The sequence below is a fragment of the Lipomyces oligophaga genome (genome assembly GCF_038497815.1).
Source record: "Lipomyces oligophaga strain CBS 7107 unplaced genomic scaffold V1516scaffold_5, whole genome shotgun sequence".
In the NCBI taxonomy this organism is placed as follows: Eukaryota; Fungi; Ascomycota; class Lipomycetes; order Lipomycetales; family Lipomycetaceae; genus Lipomyces; species [Lipomyces] oligophaga.
The window spans coordinates 113,284-129,007 of NW_027117789.1; the positions used below are offsets into that span (position 1 = coordinate 113,284).

Here is a 15,724-nt window from a genome sequence, read left to right on the forward strand (position 1 = left end):
GGATATATTCAATTAACGGTTTAATATAGAGAAGTATAGAGATTTAGACTGAATTAGGGGACACAGTTAGCAAAAATCACGGCTGTTATATGGCATATGGCAAGTGTCCTTGGAAATATCTGCGATTCTTGGTTTTGGCGCGTTTGATAAGAGATAGTCTGTCCGCTGATGTTATCCGGACGCTTTCTAGTTACCGGTCAGTAGAATTCCAATGAAGCCTAAACTAGTATTCCAAATTAAACATATCTCGAAAGAGTATGTTTAGCTAGCTTTTGTGCGTGTGAAGTCAATGTCATAGTATAACGATTTTATAATGAGATCACAGGACCAAAGCAATTGAGCATCGTTACTAGTCAGATAAGTCGGTATGTAACCTTCTTTAACTGCAGTAGGATTTCATTCTTTACCATATTCTTGATTAGCAGAAAAATTTGTAACTTTCTCATCTCAGGTGCGCTAGCAGAGTGAATCAAGTAAGAGGATAACATGTACTCGTATTAGTATGATGGGTAGGACAGACATCAAAGTTTCTGAAATAAAATATTAGAATTAATATATACGAGTGAACCGTCAGTGACGCGAACTCAATAGCGATACCTATAATACTGTTCGCAAAAATAACTCTACATGGGCATATATGGCATCCTGTCGTCTTCTGGAATCCCAGCGTTGTTCTTTGCGCTTACCAAGTCTACTTGACATCGAGATCGGTGGATCTGCATTTCGAAATTTGTTCCTGAGTCACGTCCTAGCGAATTTCAACAAGTATTAAGAATCATTAGAATTTTAATACAATTACAGCAATCTATTCGACACTATCTATATCTTGAATAAGTGACTAGATATACGCCAGGTACCTCATGTACTCACAACCTCATCTCCCAATCCTAGCCATTCTTGGTCCCAGCGAATGTTCCGAGCTAGCAGCTAATCTGCACTCAACAATCGATCAAAATCCACTAAAAGCCAACTTTGCGAGCAGGAACTCGATATGCCTGTCAAGGTGTGCCCTCAGTGCAAAAGCACCTCACTAGCTGACACCGGGTCCGGTGAGGTGGCTTGCACAAATTGTGGAAAAATTGTTGATGATACCGCGATAGTATCTGAAGTTACTTTTGCAGAGACTTCTTCTGGAGCCGCCATGGTTCAGGGAATGTATATTGCTGAAGGGCAAAGTAAGTTCTAAATTTTGCTAGCCGTATTTTATTCTGACTGGCTAGGTGGAGCTCGGAACATTGGTGGAGGACTGCGGAGAAATGGGTCATGGGAGAGTCGAGAGCAAACACTTGCCAAAGGTACGCGTTTACACCGTCCTAATCTATAGAGACAAGCTGCTTAGCAAATTTTAGGTCGCCATCGGATTATGCGATTAGCATATGCGCTGCATCTTCCGGAATATGTTGGAGAAGCAGGGAACCGGTGGTTCCAGCTTGCAGTGACACAGAATTTTGTGCAAGGTCGGCAGTCACGACACGTAGTAGCTGCTTGTGTGTATGTAGCTTGTCGACAACAACAGACGACTCACATGCTGATGGATTTTGCCGACTTGTTGCATGTAAGCGTGTTTGCAATTGGCGCGACCTATCTCAAACTAGTCAAAGCTCTACAAATAAAAAAAATCCCATTGATTGATCCGTCGATATATATCCAGCGGTTTGCATCCAGGTTGGAATTTGGGTCTGATGTTCGAAAAGTAATGAATGATGCGGTCCGACTCGTACAGCGCATGGGGAAAGATTGGCTTCATCAGGGGCGAAGGCCTGCCGGTGTCGCGGGTGCTTGTATATTAGTGGCTGCACGGATGAACAATTATCGGCGAACCAAAGCGGAGATTGTGCGGGTCGCGAAAGTCGCCGAGGATACGATTCAGAGACGACTTGACGAGTTTAAACTTACACAGGCCGGTTCATTAACGATCCAGAGTTTCCGAGAAACCAATATCGAATCCGAGGCTGATCCACCGTCGTTCACGCGTCATCGAGTGCGCGAGTCGACCGAGCAACCCGAATCCGAAGATGAATCTCAGCTGGAGAATGCAAATAAATTGGAAGAGGAGGTGTCAAATGATATTGAAGCGACATTGAATGACACAAATTTTCAGAAAATCTCTGAAGAGATTCCACTGAACGTACCGGTTGCAGCTACCGACACTGCAGAGTCTGAGTACACAGTCAAAGTCGATCTCTACGATGATCCGGACAGATTATCTGATGTCGATGATGACGAGATCTCGTCGGTGATGCTTTCGCAGCCCGAAGTGGATTTGAAGGAGAAAGTTTGGATGGAGCTAAACAAAGACTATCTCGAGATGCAGGAAGAGAAGCGGAAACGGATGGAAGAAGATTTGAAAAATGGGATTGTTCATGCACCTAGAAAACGAAAGCGGAATCGACCGAAGGACTCAACATCTGAGAACTTGCCCGAGACACCTGCGGAAAGTGCCAAAGCAATGCTGCAGAAGAAAGTGCTGTCGAAAAAGATCAATTACGCGGCAATGGACCATCTGTTTTCAAAAAGTAAAAAATGAATTAATCAGGAATTTGGGTGTATAAAATAATCAATTGAACAACTAAATTTTTCTTTATGTCTGATTTTCATTCTGCTCTTCTTGATCAGTACTATGAGCAGCAGCGAAAAGGGCACGCAAAAACCCTTCGACGCCCTCTCCTCGATAGGGAAGACCCAGCTCTGAGGCCACCAAATGGCCGACATTCGCATCCTCTGCTGAACGTAATGTTAAACTTAGGCTATTGAGCCCCTGGATAAATTGAGGCGATTGTAAAACTCGGATCAGTTCACGTTTAGTTTTTGGGATCTCAAGTGGAAGATAATGATAGAGAGATGCCAGTTTGGGATCAGAGTCCGCGAGCGAGTCGACATAGGAAGCCATACGTTGTGGAGTGATAGCGTCGGAGATCTCGCTAATGTCTGAGGTAGACTGCGATTCGTGGGAGGCGGGCGGAACGACGATTGAGCTGATAAGCGATGAAAGGGACGATCTTGAGATATAGAACGATGTATTAATAACAAAATCAAGCAAATGAAGTAAATGAGAATGAGTAGAGCACGAGAAGAACAACGACCACACGATCAGGATCGACAAAGTATAATACAAACTAAACACCAGTGCCAACGCTGGATGAAACAAGCAAACAAAAAGATGGGAGGCACTCACTGTGGAGCTGGCTCGTTTCCACCGGAAGAGGAAGCTGGAGCGTCGGCCATCTCGACGTCAGCAGCAGTAGAAGCCACTTGCTTGAGATCTTCAGGATCCTCCGAGATGTCCACGTCCTCGGCGTCGATATCTTCCAATAAAGTATTAATCCTTGTCGAAATTTTGAGATCAGTCTCTGTAATCTCATCCAAATTGTCACTGGCTGGTGGATCTTGCATCCAGAAAAACGATCGCTGGTTCGAGCTGTTAAACTTCAGCACAAACATCCGCCCAGACTTGCACTGCGAAACCGGTAACCATTCTGCTTCCCCAGGGAATATCATAAGTTCATCCTTCTCGACTGATGGATCGTTCTTTGAAGACCCTCTGGGCTCCCATACGAACGACAGTAGCAAAGCATCCTCGTCGGTAGATCTCGACAGTGTGATCTTGCCTTTCTGAGGAAGCGGCTTCACATGTTTTGATGGTGGATTGAAGTCCACGCGCCCTGCCTTGAACGTGAGAAGAACTACAGAGTCTGACATTGCCGAACTTATCTTTTCGGATTCAGTGACAAATCCAGCTCCAAATATTCCCTCTTACACTCTAACCGTTTTGTTATTCCATCTAGACAAGTAAATCTGCCCATGGAAGGTAGAAGGCCAATTACACTTTTGAGGGTTTTGAGTACAGCTTACTCTATAGCGGCGTAGTACTTTGTTCTTACCCTCGTGAACAACAACGTTACATACACCAGCACTGTCTAATCATTTTTAAATCATACCAGAAAGGATGGCAACTTTAGAAGATTTAGATGCGCTTGAGCGTGAAAACGACGCTGAAATGGCGGATGTATCAGGAAAATCGAAGGACGCCGAGGAACAAGATGAGCAGGATGACGGCATCGACGATGAGATTCTCAACTCGTCGACAACAGACATCATCAATCGTCGGCGACTAATCGAGAACGACATCAAGGTACTGAGATCTGACTTTCAGCGGCTAAATCATGAAAAAGTAACGATGACCGAGCGAATCAAGGATAACCAAGACAAAATCGAGAACAATAAGCAGCTGCCGTACCTGGTAGCCAACGTGGTTGAAATTCTAGATATGGACCCTAACGAGGAAGATTTGGAGGAAGGTGCTAATATTGATCTTGATGCAGCCCGTGTAGGAAAATCTGCTGTGATCAAGACGTCGACTCGGCAGACAATTTTTTTGCCACTTATTGGGCTAGTTGACCCAGAGAATCTCAAGCCTGGCGATCTGATCGGAGTCAACAAAGATTCATACCTTGTTCTAGATACTCTGCCGGCTGAGTACGATAGTCGAGTTAAGGCCATGGAGGTTGATGAGAAACCTACAGAGACATACGCTGATATTGGTGGCCTTGACAAGCAGATCGAAGAGCTCGTTGAGGCCGTCGTATTGCCAATGAAACAAGCCGACAAGTTCAAGAAGCTTGGAATAAAGCCGCCGAAAGGCGCATTAATGTATGGTCCTCCTGGAACTGGAAAGACGTTGCTTGCGAGAGCATGTGCTGCTCAGACTAATGCCACGTTTTTGAAGCTGGCTGGCCCGCAGCTAGTGCAGATGTTTATCGGTGACGGAGCCAAGCTTGTGCGCGATGCCTTTTCGTTAGCGAAGGAGAAAGCACCAGCAATTATTTTTATTGATGAACTTGATGCCGTTGGAACCAAGCGATTTGATTCCGACAAGTCGGGCGACCGAGAAGTGCAGCGAACTATGCTTGAACTGCTCAACCAACTCGACGGATTCAGCAGTGACGACCGCGTCAAGGTATTGGCTGCTACCAATCGCGTCGATGTTCTTGACCCGGCATTATTACGAAGCGGGCGGCTAGACCGCAAAATTGAGTTTCCACTTCCGAACGAGGATTCGCGCGCAGGTATTCTTCAGATTCACGCGCGGAAAATGACCGTCGACGAGTCCATTAACTGGCAGGAACTTGCGCGGAGTACTGACGAGTTCAATGGTGCTCAGCTGAAAGCTGTTGCTGTCGAAGCTGGCATGATTGCTCTTCGTAATGGGCAAGCCAAAATTCGTCATGAAGACTTTGTCGAGGCGATTACAGAAGTCCAAGCGCGTAAATCCAAGACAGTGTCATTTTACGCGTAGATGGAATATTATTATTTTAAAATATATATTTTCATATAATGTTATGATAAAGCTGAGTTTAAGGAATCAGACAAGATTTTCGAATTCAAACCTTTGCCGATTAAAATAAGTTTTCCGTCAGTTTGAGAAGCTTCGGGGACTGGAATTGTATCATAAGTGTCGCGAACTCCTTGTAAGATGAAAACCGAACCAGATAGAAGTACGATCTTCGCCTTAAGTCTATGTATCTCGACTGCTTCGTTGTCAGCGACCATGCCTTCCCATAATAGATTTCTCAGCCATGATTCAAAATTGTTGTATTGTGACATAGAGAGAATGGGAATGGCGAGAGTAATAGTCGTAATTCGCTAGATGTCAGTTAGTTAGATTCGGACGCGCGAATGGAGACTTACATGGTCGTGGAATGATGTTGGAGTGGATAGCTTTATGCCTTCCCATCGCGAAAGATCATTGTCGACGGTAGAGATATTCAGAATCTGGTCGACAGAATTCAGTTTCGAAAACGATGTAGGAATAATAGTAGCTAATGCATTGATACTAGCCAATCTCTGAGAAATCTGGCTGATCTCGGAATTCGGGACCAGATCGGACTTATTTAAAATGATGCAATCGGCATAAGACAACTGGATATAGGCCGTAGAAGTGGGCACGACGTCTACCGAGTCAAGTTCAGACGCATGTGCACGGTCAATGGAAGTGTCTTCAAGGCTTTGCACAATGTTGGCTGCGTCAACTACAGTGACTATGCCGTCGAGATATAACGAAGAAGCAAGTGCTTTGTCGAGCCAAAACATATTGGCAATCGGACCTGACAGATTAAGTAAGAGTCCCTTTCGAAATCAAAATTAAATAGCATACCTGGATCAGCTAGACCGGTAGTTTCAAGTAAAATATAGTCGAACTTTCCTTTTTTCTCCATTAGTGACTCTAACGCAGCAATTCCTGTGTCCCTAGCCAGATTAATATGACATCTAAATCAACTATTTCTAGTTATACTTTACTGAACAACAAAGACATCCGTTGCCTAGTTCAAGCCATTCAGTGTAACTTTTGTCACCCTCAGTGACCATGAGTGATTTCTCAATATCGATCGCTGGCATGTTAGCTAGCGACCGTGACTCTCAAGTACACCTACAATCTCCAAATTCTGTATTGTTAGTATGGTATGACCTAACTTATGGTTGACGAACCATTCATTATGACTGCAATTTTCTTGTCAGTCTGGTGCATAATGTTATTTAACAACGTGCTAAAATAGTTAATTATCTGGTCAATGAATTGTAATTCATGTTCTTACGTCTTTCCAGATCCGAGATAGCCTGTTATGATAGTCAACGGAACTTTGACATCATCGGTCTGATCTATTAGTCGTAGTCTCATCCTTCGTTATCTGGTACATACTTGGATTGGCGTTTGGACTGGATCCAATTCAATCAATTCTGGCGGTTCGTCATCGTCTGTCGACATTTGTAAATTATTCTTACAACATAGATGGATATGAGTGTATGGATAGTTGGGACTGATATAAATTTTCCATTTAGAGATATCACCTCTGAACGAAACTTACTTTAACGTTAACTATTAAGCACACTACATTCGACGCGGAAATATGTCCTCAGGATTCACTTCAGGATCAGGCGCAATATCGAAATCCACAGCTCGAGCAGGTCTCGGATCACAAGCACAGGTAAACTTGACGCAGAGCGATCGATCACTCTACGACATTTTGCAAGCCAATAAAGGTGAGATCTACGCAGGCCCAAGTTTTATTGATTCAGTCATTTAATTCACAGTCATATTCTTATCTAGATCGGAAACAATTGGAATTTGAACAAGAAACTGCAGCAAGAAACCAGATTCATAGACTAGATGAAGATGAAGTCGCATTTCTTCAGTCACTGGCTGATAAAGAGAAGCGACAACAAGACCGGGTCAATAAGGAAGTTGAAGATAGTTTAAAACTGTTTCGTGAGTTGAAACGAGCAAAGGAAAACAAGCACCTAGAGATGATCGAGACGTTGGAAACAGTTGAGCCGGCGGAGCCAGCTGAAACAAAAGAGAACAAGCCTATGCCGAGTTTCGATATTTCTGCGTTCAAATCTCGGTTTGTATCGTCGAAAGATACGTTTCATGACTCAGAAAAAGAAAGTATTGGCACTGAAAATATTTCAGCAGTTCAAGGATTGGTTACGAAGTCAGACGAGGTATCGGAATCCAAATCTACAGATCACAAAAGAAATGCTACGCCACCCGATCCTAAATCGAAAAAAGCTGCTCTAAACCGAATTCTCGCTCGAAGAAACGAGAAAAAAATATCCAAATCCCTTTCAGGAGTAATCGTTAGAAAAAAGAAATAATTTAATAAAAATATGAGAACTTGGTATGGTAATTAGATTAAACAGGCACCTCAGCTCATTCTAATCGCTCGTCTTCCACTGGTTTCACAGCTTGGGGAAATTTCACTTCGCACTGCAATTATTTGCAATGCTTAAACTTGGATTTATAGAGACTAATTCCAATACTATTGTAACAGTACAATTAACTGGTCCGTCTAAGTTCAACCAAATTGACTCAAATTAAAGCAAAGGTCATTTACTAGACGCGGCTGAGACCCAAAAAACGACCTAGCAAACGCGTAGTGGACTTTGACCGCAGAAACACGCGACTTTTGTAAACAACATCCAGATTTTATTCTTTCGAGACTGTCGAATAGTGCGTGAATTTATTTTTTCTTTGCAATGGAACAGTCGAATAAGTCTGAGGATGAGCTAGTGGCGGACGTTGCGGAAGGGTGAGTGTTCGTTGTTTTCGTCCATTACGGTTGTTATTGACTTCACAAGTTATGTAGTTGGTCAGAAAAAAACAGTCGAGGAATACGTGAATTTAGGTGTGTTTTTTCAAAATTGACAAGAGTATCCGGATATTAATGACCAGATAATAATGACGAGAGTCTACGTAAATGGAAGGAGTCTCTTGGATTGGGTGCCACCGCGACCACAGGTTCTATCGGTGAACCCGGAGATAAACGCAAAGTATTCTATTGCAGCAATTATACGCAGCGAACGTGCATTTAACTCGATTCCAGGTTGTCATTCTCAAATTGGAACTCGAAATAAAAGGGCATCAGACTATTTCCATTGACCTTACGCGACCAAGTATGTAACACAAGAAGACGTCTTCATCATCACCATGCCTACGGCTATCCAGCGCAGCCTAAAACAGACATGACTACTACTGACTGCCCACCTGAATAAACTCTAACAAAAAGCAGATGCTCTTGAATCACTGAAAGAAAAACCGATCGTGCTCAAAGAAGGATCTCATTATAAAGTCCGGATCCGGTTCCGCGTTCAACACGAGATTATCACGGGCCTACGGTATCTCCAGTTGGTCAAGCGGAAGGGTATTCGTGTCGACAAGAGCGACGATGTAAGTTGCTTCTTTAGTTTGTCATAAATAATTTATGACACAGCTAATTTTTATTTCCAGGTCTGTGGAAGTTATCCACCCAATACGTCCGATAAACCATACTACGAGAAGACTTGTATGTATTCACTCTGCTTTCAATTTTTCCCGCAAGCACTGACTGTTTTGCAAGTTATCGAAGAAGAAGCTCCTTCAGGTTTGATATCCCGTGGCACGTACGAGGTTACTTCGAAGTTTGTTGACGATGATGGCACGACACATTTACTGTTTTCCTGGACTTTAAGTATTAAAAAGTCTTGGGATTGAGTTTAGAAGAGTCCTCGTTTTCATTTGGCCCTGGCCCGTTGTCGTACCTGTTCTATCAGTCCTCCGCCAATTTCACACGCCTTTCTATCGTGACACTACGACAGACGACCCGAAATATTGTTCAATTCTGTAGAACTCCCCGAACTTTTTTGAGTCACTCTCTCTAATGTACTCAGTTTCCGCTCGTATTCGTACTCAGTATTTTAGTAGACTTCCCAATCGGTCTCCCGACTGAAGCCGCTTTGTTGATCTCTTTGACCCTAACACCTTGGTAACTAACTCTGAACTATTTCGAATAAAATCAGTTCCAAATTAAGTCAAATGCCTGCAATTCCTCCGCAAAGACGAAACTACGGAATAGTGATCGACGCCGGCTCAAGTGGGTCGCGCGTGCAGATCTACGCCTGGCCCACAGTTGTGGATGCAAGTTCACATGCGGTGCCAAAAGTCGGCAAAGGCGGTGACGACTGGCAACTGAAAGTACGTCCGGGAATATCAGATTACAGTACGCACCCAGAAGAATTGGAAGTGAAGCATTTAGATCCTCTACTGGAGTATGCAAAGAAGATTATTCCGGCAGAGAAACATTCGGAAACGCCCATTTTTTTGCTCGCAACTGCGGGAATGCGACTGTTGTCTGATAACGACCGGCAGATACTTTTGGACAAAACGTGTTTTCACTTCAAAACAAATTCAAAATTTCTAATTCCAGATTGCGAAACGCATGTTCGTGTGATTGACGGTGAAACGGAGGGACTGTATGGCTGGCTGGCGTTGAATTACATGCTCGGCTCAATCGATTCGCCTGAGAAGCACGCCCATGGGAAAGGTCATTCCACCTATGGGTTTCTAGATATGGGCGGAGCCTCAGCTCAGATAGCGTTTGCTCCGAATGCATCCGAAGCGGTTAAACATATGGACGACCTGTACAGAGTACGACTACGAAGTCTGTCGGGCCATGCGCTGGAGTATAATGTGTTCGTCTCGACATGGTTAGGATATGGTGCGAATCAGGCTCGAAGGCGATATATGGAATTACTTTATAGTAAATCTAAACAAGGAAAGTCGGGCAACTCGATTTTGGATCCCTGTTCGCCAAATGGACTGCTGACGTCAGATATCCCCGAACTCAAAGGTTTGATTCTGGAAGGAACGGGTAATCTTACGCAATGCCTGGCATTTACCTATCCATTACTGTCAAAAGACCTATCATGTCCCGATGAGCCGTGCTTATTCGGCGGTGTACATGCACCGGCTATCGATTTCGACGTGAATCATTTCATCGGAGTCAGTGAATTTTGGCATACGACTCGATCTGGATTATTTGTCGACGAGCTTGACAACGAGACTACAGATGAGAAGGGTAATCCAATGGAGAGTGATCTAGAGATTGAGGCGATTGGGGCTGGACAATACGACTACGCATCATTTCTCGATGCGGTGGAGAAATTTTGCTCGCGTGACTGGACTGTATTAGAAAAGGCTGCGAGCGGAAAGTCGATTGATTTGAGCAAACTCAAAGAGATGTGTTTCAAAGGATCTTGGGTGATGAACGTGTTGCACTCCGGTTTCAATATCCCTACGTCGTCGAATAATAAAGGCGATCTAAGAATGGAGAGCAAGCAGCAGATGAACTATCTTGATAGTTTCCAAAGTATAAGTTCCGTCAATGGTGTCGAGTTGAGTTGGACGTTAGGAAAAATGGTTTTGTACGCGTCGAGTCAAGTGCCAATAGCACCGGAGCTGGTCAAATCTTTACATGGAAATGCGACCGCGATCGCAGATCGGTATGACGTTGGGTTGGGACCTAATTCAGGAGCTTTCGAGATTGAGCGTGTGGATTTGGGTGCAGCCATTCCTGACTTGACAATCTTCAATAATGTTGATCATGGACGTGAGGGTGACGATAACTGGTGGGGTCACTACGGGTTTAACGCCACAATTGTCTCTTCAGAGGGCACGTTTGGTCAGCGGCGGATTCCTGGTTTGTTTTTGTTTGCGCTGATTTTCATCGTGATGGCGTATGTTTTGTTTGGGAAAGTGCGGCGACGCAAATTCACGTTCAGTCTGGCGCCAAAACGGTATCAGCGAAGAGTTGTGGGAGGATCTGGATCCGCTATTGGAGCAGGTGTTGGAGTTAATGCCGTAGAGTCTGTAAGACCTATGTCGATTCAGTCTTCAGCTATTGAAATGTGATTTTCTGGATTTGATATCTGCTTGTGTTCTAATTTGTACGAATAGATGGGATGTTTCGGTGCAGGGGTGCCATGACTTTGTGTTGATATATTTTGATGGCCCATCGTAGACTTGTTGAATAATTTTCTGGATTAGTATTTGATACTATGTGTTTACCGATATTTATAAGAAAGGCGGAGCCAAACTCGTCCGATATTGAGAGTGATGCGCAAAGCTACACCCAAGATGCACAACTGCAGAAATTCTCAAAATCTACGTTCCAGGCGTATCTCAAAGAATATAAATATTCACTCCGTGCCCTTCCTACATTGAGTCAGCTGCTAATTAGAATCAGTATTCTATGCTGTTGTATTGTGATTCTTGGAATCTCTGCTGCCAATCTTGCCAAGCGAATCTATGGAGCTCAGGCTGCGTGGATCTTTTCCATTGTGGTTTCAGTGCTCGGAATCGGACTATCTGTGGTGATTCCGCTTCGGCTCGGCATTACTTGTTTGCAGCACATATTTCTCGTGGATTTGATCTACGCGGTTCTATGCCTTGCACAGCTTGGAACTGGATTTCGATATGCAGTTACGCCAGCACCTTGCGGCGATGAAACATCGGTTGAGGGTGAGTCGACCGCGGAAGTCGTTCTCTGGTTACAGGAACATGCATGTCAGTCGATGATTGTTCTAGTCGGGTTCGAGTTGGCTATCTTGTTGTTGGTAGGTGCTGTTGCAATGATTAATGTAACTTTGGCCTACGAAAGAAATGTCTTGGTTTGGAGACCTGTTCAGGATGATTTTAGGCAGGTTCGTGCGGTTCAAAACTTCGATGATATTCGCGACGTTCCAGAAATTATTTGACTATATTAATTATATGGTCAGAACAGTTCAAACAATAAGCAGGTAGTTAAATATAGATTATTACACATGAATTTCCATAATGCATATCATTTTTATAATAAAATGAAAAATATGGCTCGATCATGCGCTCTCTTATATCCCCTACTGTCTCGTAGAATCCCAATTTATCCCAATTCATCTCAATTCATTCATCCCAAATCACCTTTATCATTCCTCTTATCCAGATCTTACTTCATTTCTCTCTAACTCCAACAATGGCTTCTAGAGTAAGTATAATGAGTATAAAAATTCATAAACTAATAAATTTAGTTATATTTATCTGCCAAAAACGCAGCGCTGCTAGACGCAGAACTCATGTCGACCGGTGGATTCTCACTGGATCAATTGGTACTGATTTCACATGACCTCCTGATCTATTGTATATCATAGTATTTTTATTCAAACCTTGAACTAAATTCACTAGATGGAGCTGGCAGGACTTTCATGTGCTCAGGCTGTATATAAATCATATCCTCCGACGGAAAAAAATCGAGTGCTTGTACTAGTCGGTCCGGGAAATAATGGTTTGCATAAACTTCTTTAAAGATTGCATGAGATGACATGATCTGACTATATACAGGCGGAGATGGATTAGTGGCGGCTCGACATTTGAAATTGTTTGGATACACGCCTACAATATACTATCCAAAGCAACCCAACAAAGATATCTACCAGGTATTTCCTCCCTAAGCCCCTCTAGCATATTGCATACTAACGTACAGCGACTGACTACTCAACTCCACAACATGAATATCCCGTTCACGACTGATATCCAGTCTGCGCTTATATCGACCGACCAAATACTTGACGCGCTATTTGGCTTTTCGTTTCATCCGCCCATCAAGCCTCCGTTCGACACTGTCATCGCAATGTTGGAGAAAACCTCCAAACCCGTAGTGAGCATCGACATCCCCTCATCATGGACCGTGGATGCGGGTCCCCCGCCTTCTTCTTCCAAGCCAGGAGAAGACCAGATAGGTGCAAAATTTCACCCCAAGGTCCTGGTGAGCCTCTCGGCACCTAAGCCAGCGGCCAAGTTTTTCCATGGCGAGAGGCATTTTCTAGGCGGAAGGTTCATTTCAAGTCAGATAGCGGAAAGGTGGAACTTGGACCTTCCAGAATACCCAGGTGTCGATCAGGTTGTCCAACTTCCCATGTAGATATACACATGTATGTATCTCAGCATATCAGAGTATTCTTCAGTCAGTATATTCAGTTTATATTCTATTCAATCTTTAAACAATCATAAATCTAAATCCAACAACCCGAGTCCTATAAAACCCCTATATAAAATGACCTTAAACTTATACCATGCAAACTTCATCAAACAGCCAAGCAACAACAATAGAGAAATTCTAATCATGATATCGCTGTGGAATATCCATCTCCATATCTTCTCTCGCTAGTACATCTCGCGTATACAGTGATGGGAACTTGTTAGTCTTCAACATCAGCGACAGCATAAACAGACACACAAATATTGAGATTAGTGCAAGAAAGAAGAGTCCTGGAAACCATGCTACAGAGTATGCATAGATCGTCGCAAACAACGTCGGTGCAACTATACTACACAGTGAATGCATCAAACTCAAAGCCCCTAGAAGTGCGCCGGTATCTTGCTTAGCGACATGCTTCGTTAACGCTGACTGAATCGTCGCAGAGGCAATACTGCCTGCAGCACTCAAACTCCCGCTAATTGCAAATTGTACCCCAGTTCGCGATAGACAAAACGAAATACTGGCCAAAATCTCAATCAAAATCGCACAGCGGAGAAGAAAAATATCTGAGAATGAAGCACCCACATGATTGATGCTCGATACGTCCCGTGAACGTAAATACTTCGTCAACAGCGGAAGCAGTCCAACCAGCACCACCGCTCGGACAGCACTCATTATAGAAATAAAATATCCAGTCTCCACACTCGTCCATCCAAAGGTCAGCTCGGAATACAGAATCGTAATCATCGCGGCCCCGCCACCAATACCAATCATTGCCGTGTCAATCAGAGCAAGAACAACAAGATTACGACGAATGTCTGGCCGCACACCATTTGTAGGTCTCAGAACCTTCAGCGGCGCTAAGAAGTTGACTCGTCGAATATAATCACGCAGCGAGACTGGAGGTCCGAACTCCTCATACTCAGCTTGCAAAGCTGCAGCATGAATTTGCCGTGCATTTTCTCGGCTCTGGGCAGATACAGACTCGGGCAAAATAAGAGCAGCGAACAGCATAAAAATAGCTTGCATAACTATCGCAAGATAAAATGTGCTCATAATGTTCCCAGTTACTTTAATTATATATCCACCCAGAGCAGGACCTCCAGCAAATCCCAGAAACAGGCATGCATGGAAAAGTCCAAAGACGGACGCTCGCTTCTCCGGGGGTGTACAATCTGTAGCGTACGCGTGAGCGGTAGACATCATAGCAGCTACAGAACCAGTAACACCATCGAAAAAGGCAGAAAGCCAAAACCAGCGGTAAGCATGCACTCCATTCGAATAGGAAATAAGAATGCCAATCATATTCGCGACTAGAGGTCCAGCAGCACTCAGCATCAGAATTGGACATCTTCCTAAACGGTCCGATAAGGTACCCAATTTTGGTGCTACAACAGCAGCTTGACGATAATCAGCTCCTGATGACCGCAAATTCAAGTGAAAAACTTACAGAGAATACCCTGGATCAGACCCACAGTCAAGTTAAACTTTGAAAGATGAGCGTGAACTTCAGGAGTCTGGCAGGAAGGATCAACATCGCCAACGGATGCGGAAGATTCGATATTTTCGCTGCTCGATCGGCAGATAAGTGAAAGCAAGAGATTCAACTTCGGAGCCATCAAACTAAACCGTCAGAAAAGAAAATACTAGCTAGTTAATTAGCAATTCTAACTTACGCTCCATGTGCGGTAGTGAGGAGTAGAAAAACAGGAAGCAGGAAGTAGATCTGGCCGGTTAATACGGGAACTTTCAAGTAAGAAGTTAATTTCATAAACTAACCGAAGGAGTTCGAAACGGCGACCAGCGAGCCCTGAATCGGCTCGCCGATTCGAATAAGGACCATAGAACATTTTGCGAGACACTACTAGGACCATCGAAGTGTGGATTCGAGGTAGCAGACGGACTAGCCGGCCTAAAACTCCGAGATTGACGAGCACTGGATCTAGCAGTGTGAGTACAGACAGTCCGACGAGAATAGTCATCAACCAATACGCGAACTCACGATCTGTTCCGCTGGACATCAGAATCCTGCTCCACTATGAGAGTGATTTCCTCATCCAGTATTTCCTGTGCTGCGAGTCCTTCTGACATGATGAACGTAGACTGTTTATGCTGCGGCAAGATTTGATAAGTGTGAACAGCGCGATAAGCCTAGGACAATCTCTGCAGTCAAAACCGTCCTTCGCTTGTGTCTTTCTCAGCGAATTTCTGCGATATTTCTGCAAATTCACACTTAAATAATCGGTGACTCCACTACAAGATCCCTAGCTCTATAAGAATTACGGTACGGGTATCTCGCACCCAGCATGCTGTGTTCGTGATAGTGCGCCAGCGGCCGTCTGAGAGTCTAGCACGGACCCTAGGTCTCTGCGGCCTTTGGGAGTTCTCCCTACTTTGAT

At 44.0% G+C, this 15,724-nt stretch overlaps 10 protein-coding genes across 10 annotated transcripts; 7 read left to right on the top strand and 3 right to left on the bottom strand.

Annotated features, from left to right (window-relative positions):
- Positions 1 to 991: 991 nt before the first annotated feature.
- Positions 992 to 2,527, top strand: V1516DRAFT_696120 (cyclin-like protein; the record flags this gene model as incomplete). Its single annotated transcript, XM_066924024.1, has 3 exons — positions 992 to 1,175; positions 1,221 to 1,295; positions 1,350 to 2,527. 3 exons carry the CDS (start codon positions 992 to 994, stop codon positions 2,525 to 2,527), a joined length of 1,437 nt encoding a protein of 478 aa, XP_066776555.1.
- A 12-nt stretch (positions 2,528 to 2,539) lies between these two features.
- V1516DRAFT_676312 (proteasome complex subunit Rpn13 ubiquitin receptor-domain-containing protein) lies at positions 2,540 to 3,824 on the bottom strand. Its single transcript, XM_066922400.1, has 2 exons — positions 3,176 to 3,824; positions 2,540 to 2,999 (listed from the first exon to the last, which is right to left on the bottom strand). Exons 1-2 carry the CDS (start codon positions 3,697 to 3,699, stop codon positions 2,582 to 2,584), a joined length of 942 nt encoding a protein of 313 aa, XP_066776556.1. The 5' UTR covers positions 3,700 to 3,824; the 3' UTR covers positions 2,540 to 2,581.
- V1516DRAFT_676314 (proteasome regulatory particle base subunit RPT5) lies at positions 3,718 to 5,714 on the top strand. Its single transcript, XM_066922401.1, has one exon. The coding sequence runs from the start codon at positions 3,947 to 3,949 to the stop codon at positions 5,294 to 5,296; it is 1,350 nt and encodes a 449-aa protein (XP_066776557.1). The 5' UTR covers positions 3,718 to 3,946; the 3' UTR covers positions 5,297 to 5,714.
- Positions 5,305 to 6,790, bottom strand: V1516DRAFT_676317 (CobW/HypB/UreG, nucleotide-binding domain-containing protein). The gene is made up of 8 exons (XM_066922402.1): positions 6,698 to 6,790; positions 6,594 to 6,652; positions 6,487 to 6,545; positions 6,432 to 6,443; positions 6,293 to 6,389; positions 6,155 to 6,246; positions 5,689 to 6,104; positions 5,305 to 5,643 (listed from the first exon to the last, which is right to left on the bottom strand). The coding sequence occupies exons 1-8, from the start codon at positions 6,761 to 6,763 to the stop codon at positions 5,338 to 5,340; spliced, it is 1,107 nt and encodes a 368-aa protein (XP_066776558.1). The 5' UTR covers positions 6,764 to 6,790; the 3' UTR covers positions 5,305 to 5,337.
- Positions 6,791 to 6,905: 115 nt separating this feature from the next.
- Positions 6,906 to 7,653, top strand: V1516DRAFT_685995 (N-terminal domain of NEFA-interacting nuclear protein NIP30-domain-containing protein; the record flags this gene model as incomplete). Its single annotated transcript, XM_066923639.1, has 2 exons — positions 6,906 to 7,038; positions 7,106 to 7,653. The coding sequence occupies 2 exons, from the start codon at positions 6,906 to 6,908 to the stop codon at positions 7,651 to 7,653; spliced, it is 681 nt and encodes a 226-aa protein (XP_066776559.1).
- A 297-nt stretch (positions 7,654 to 7,950) lies between these two features.
- On the top strand, positions 7,951 to 9,308 carry V1516DRAFT_676324 (immunoglobulin E-set). Its single transcript, XM_066922403.1, has 7 exons — positions 7,951 to 8,087; positions 8,137 to 8,183; positions 8,231 to 8,328; positions 8,382 to 8,451; positions 8,568 to 8,725; positions 8,786 to 8,840; positions 8,895 to 9,308. Exons 1-7 carry the CDS (start codon positions 8,035 to 8,037, stop codon positions 9,026 to 9,028), a joined length of 615 nt encoding a protein of 204 aa, XP_066776560.1. The 5' UTR covers positions 7,951 to 8,034; the 3' UTR covers positions 9,029 to 9,308.
- Positions 9,304 to 11,327, top strand: V1516DRAFT_676328 (nucleoside phosphatase family-domain-containing protein). Its single transcript, XM_066922404.1, has one exon. It carries the CDS (start codon positions 9,350 to 9,352, stop codon positions 11,222 to 11,224), a length of 1,875 nt encoding a protein of 624 aa, XP_066776561.1. The 5' UTR covers positions 9,304 to 9,349; the 3' UTR covers positions 11,225 to 11,327.
- On the top strand, positions 11,328 to 12,138 carry V1516DRAFT_676330 (uncharacterized protein). Its single transcript, XM_066922405.1, has one exon. It carries the CDS (start codon positions 11,371 to 11,373, stop codon positions 12,067 to 12,069), a length of 699 nt encoding a protein of 232 aa, XP_066776562.1. The 5' UTR covers positions 11,328 to 11,370; the 3' UTR covers positions 12,070 to 12,138.
- A 126-nt stretch (positions 12,139 to 12,264) lies between these two features.
- V1516DRAFT_676334 (YjeF N-terminal domain-containing protein) lies at positions 12,265 to 13,358 on the top strand. The gene is made up of 5 exons (XM_066922406.1): positions 12,265 to 12,335; positions 12,379 to 12,456; positions 12,533 to 12,632; positions 12,689 to 12,783; positions 12,831 to 13,358. Exons 1-5 carry the CDS (start codon positions 12,324 to 12,326, stop codon positions 13,266 to 13,268), a joined length of 723 nt encoding a protein of 240 aa, XP_066776563.1. The 5' UTR covers positions 12,265 to 12,323; the 3' UTR covers positions 13,269 to 13,358.
- V1516DRAFT_638688 (major facilitator superfamily domain-containing protein) lies at positions 13,260 to 15,627 on the bottom strand. The gene is made up of 5 exons (XM_066920068.1): positions 15,328 to 15,627; positions 15,105 to 15,267; positions 15,002 to 15,051; positions 14,776 to 14,948; positions 13,260 to 14,725 (listed from the first exon to the last, which is right to left on the bottom strand). The coding sequence occupies exons 1-5, from the start codon at positions 15,414 to 15,416 to the stop codon at positions 13,464 to 13,466; spliced, it is 1,737 nt and encodes a 578-aa protein (XP_066776564.1). The 5' UTR covers positions 15,417 to 15,627; the 3' UTR covers positions 13,260 to 13,463.
- Between the last annotated feature and the right edge of the window lie 97 nt (positions 15,628 to 15,724).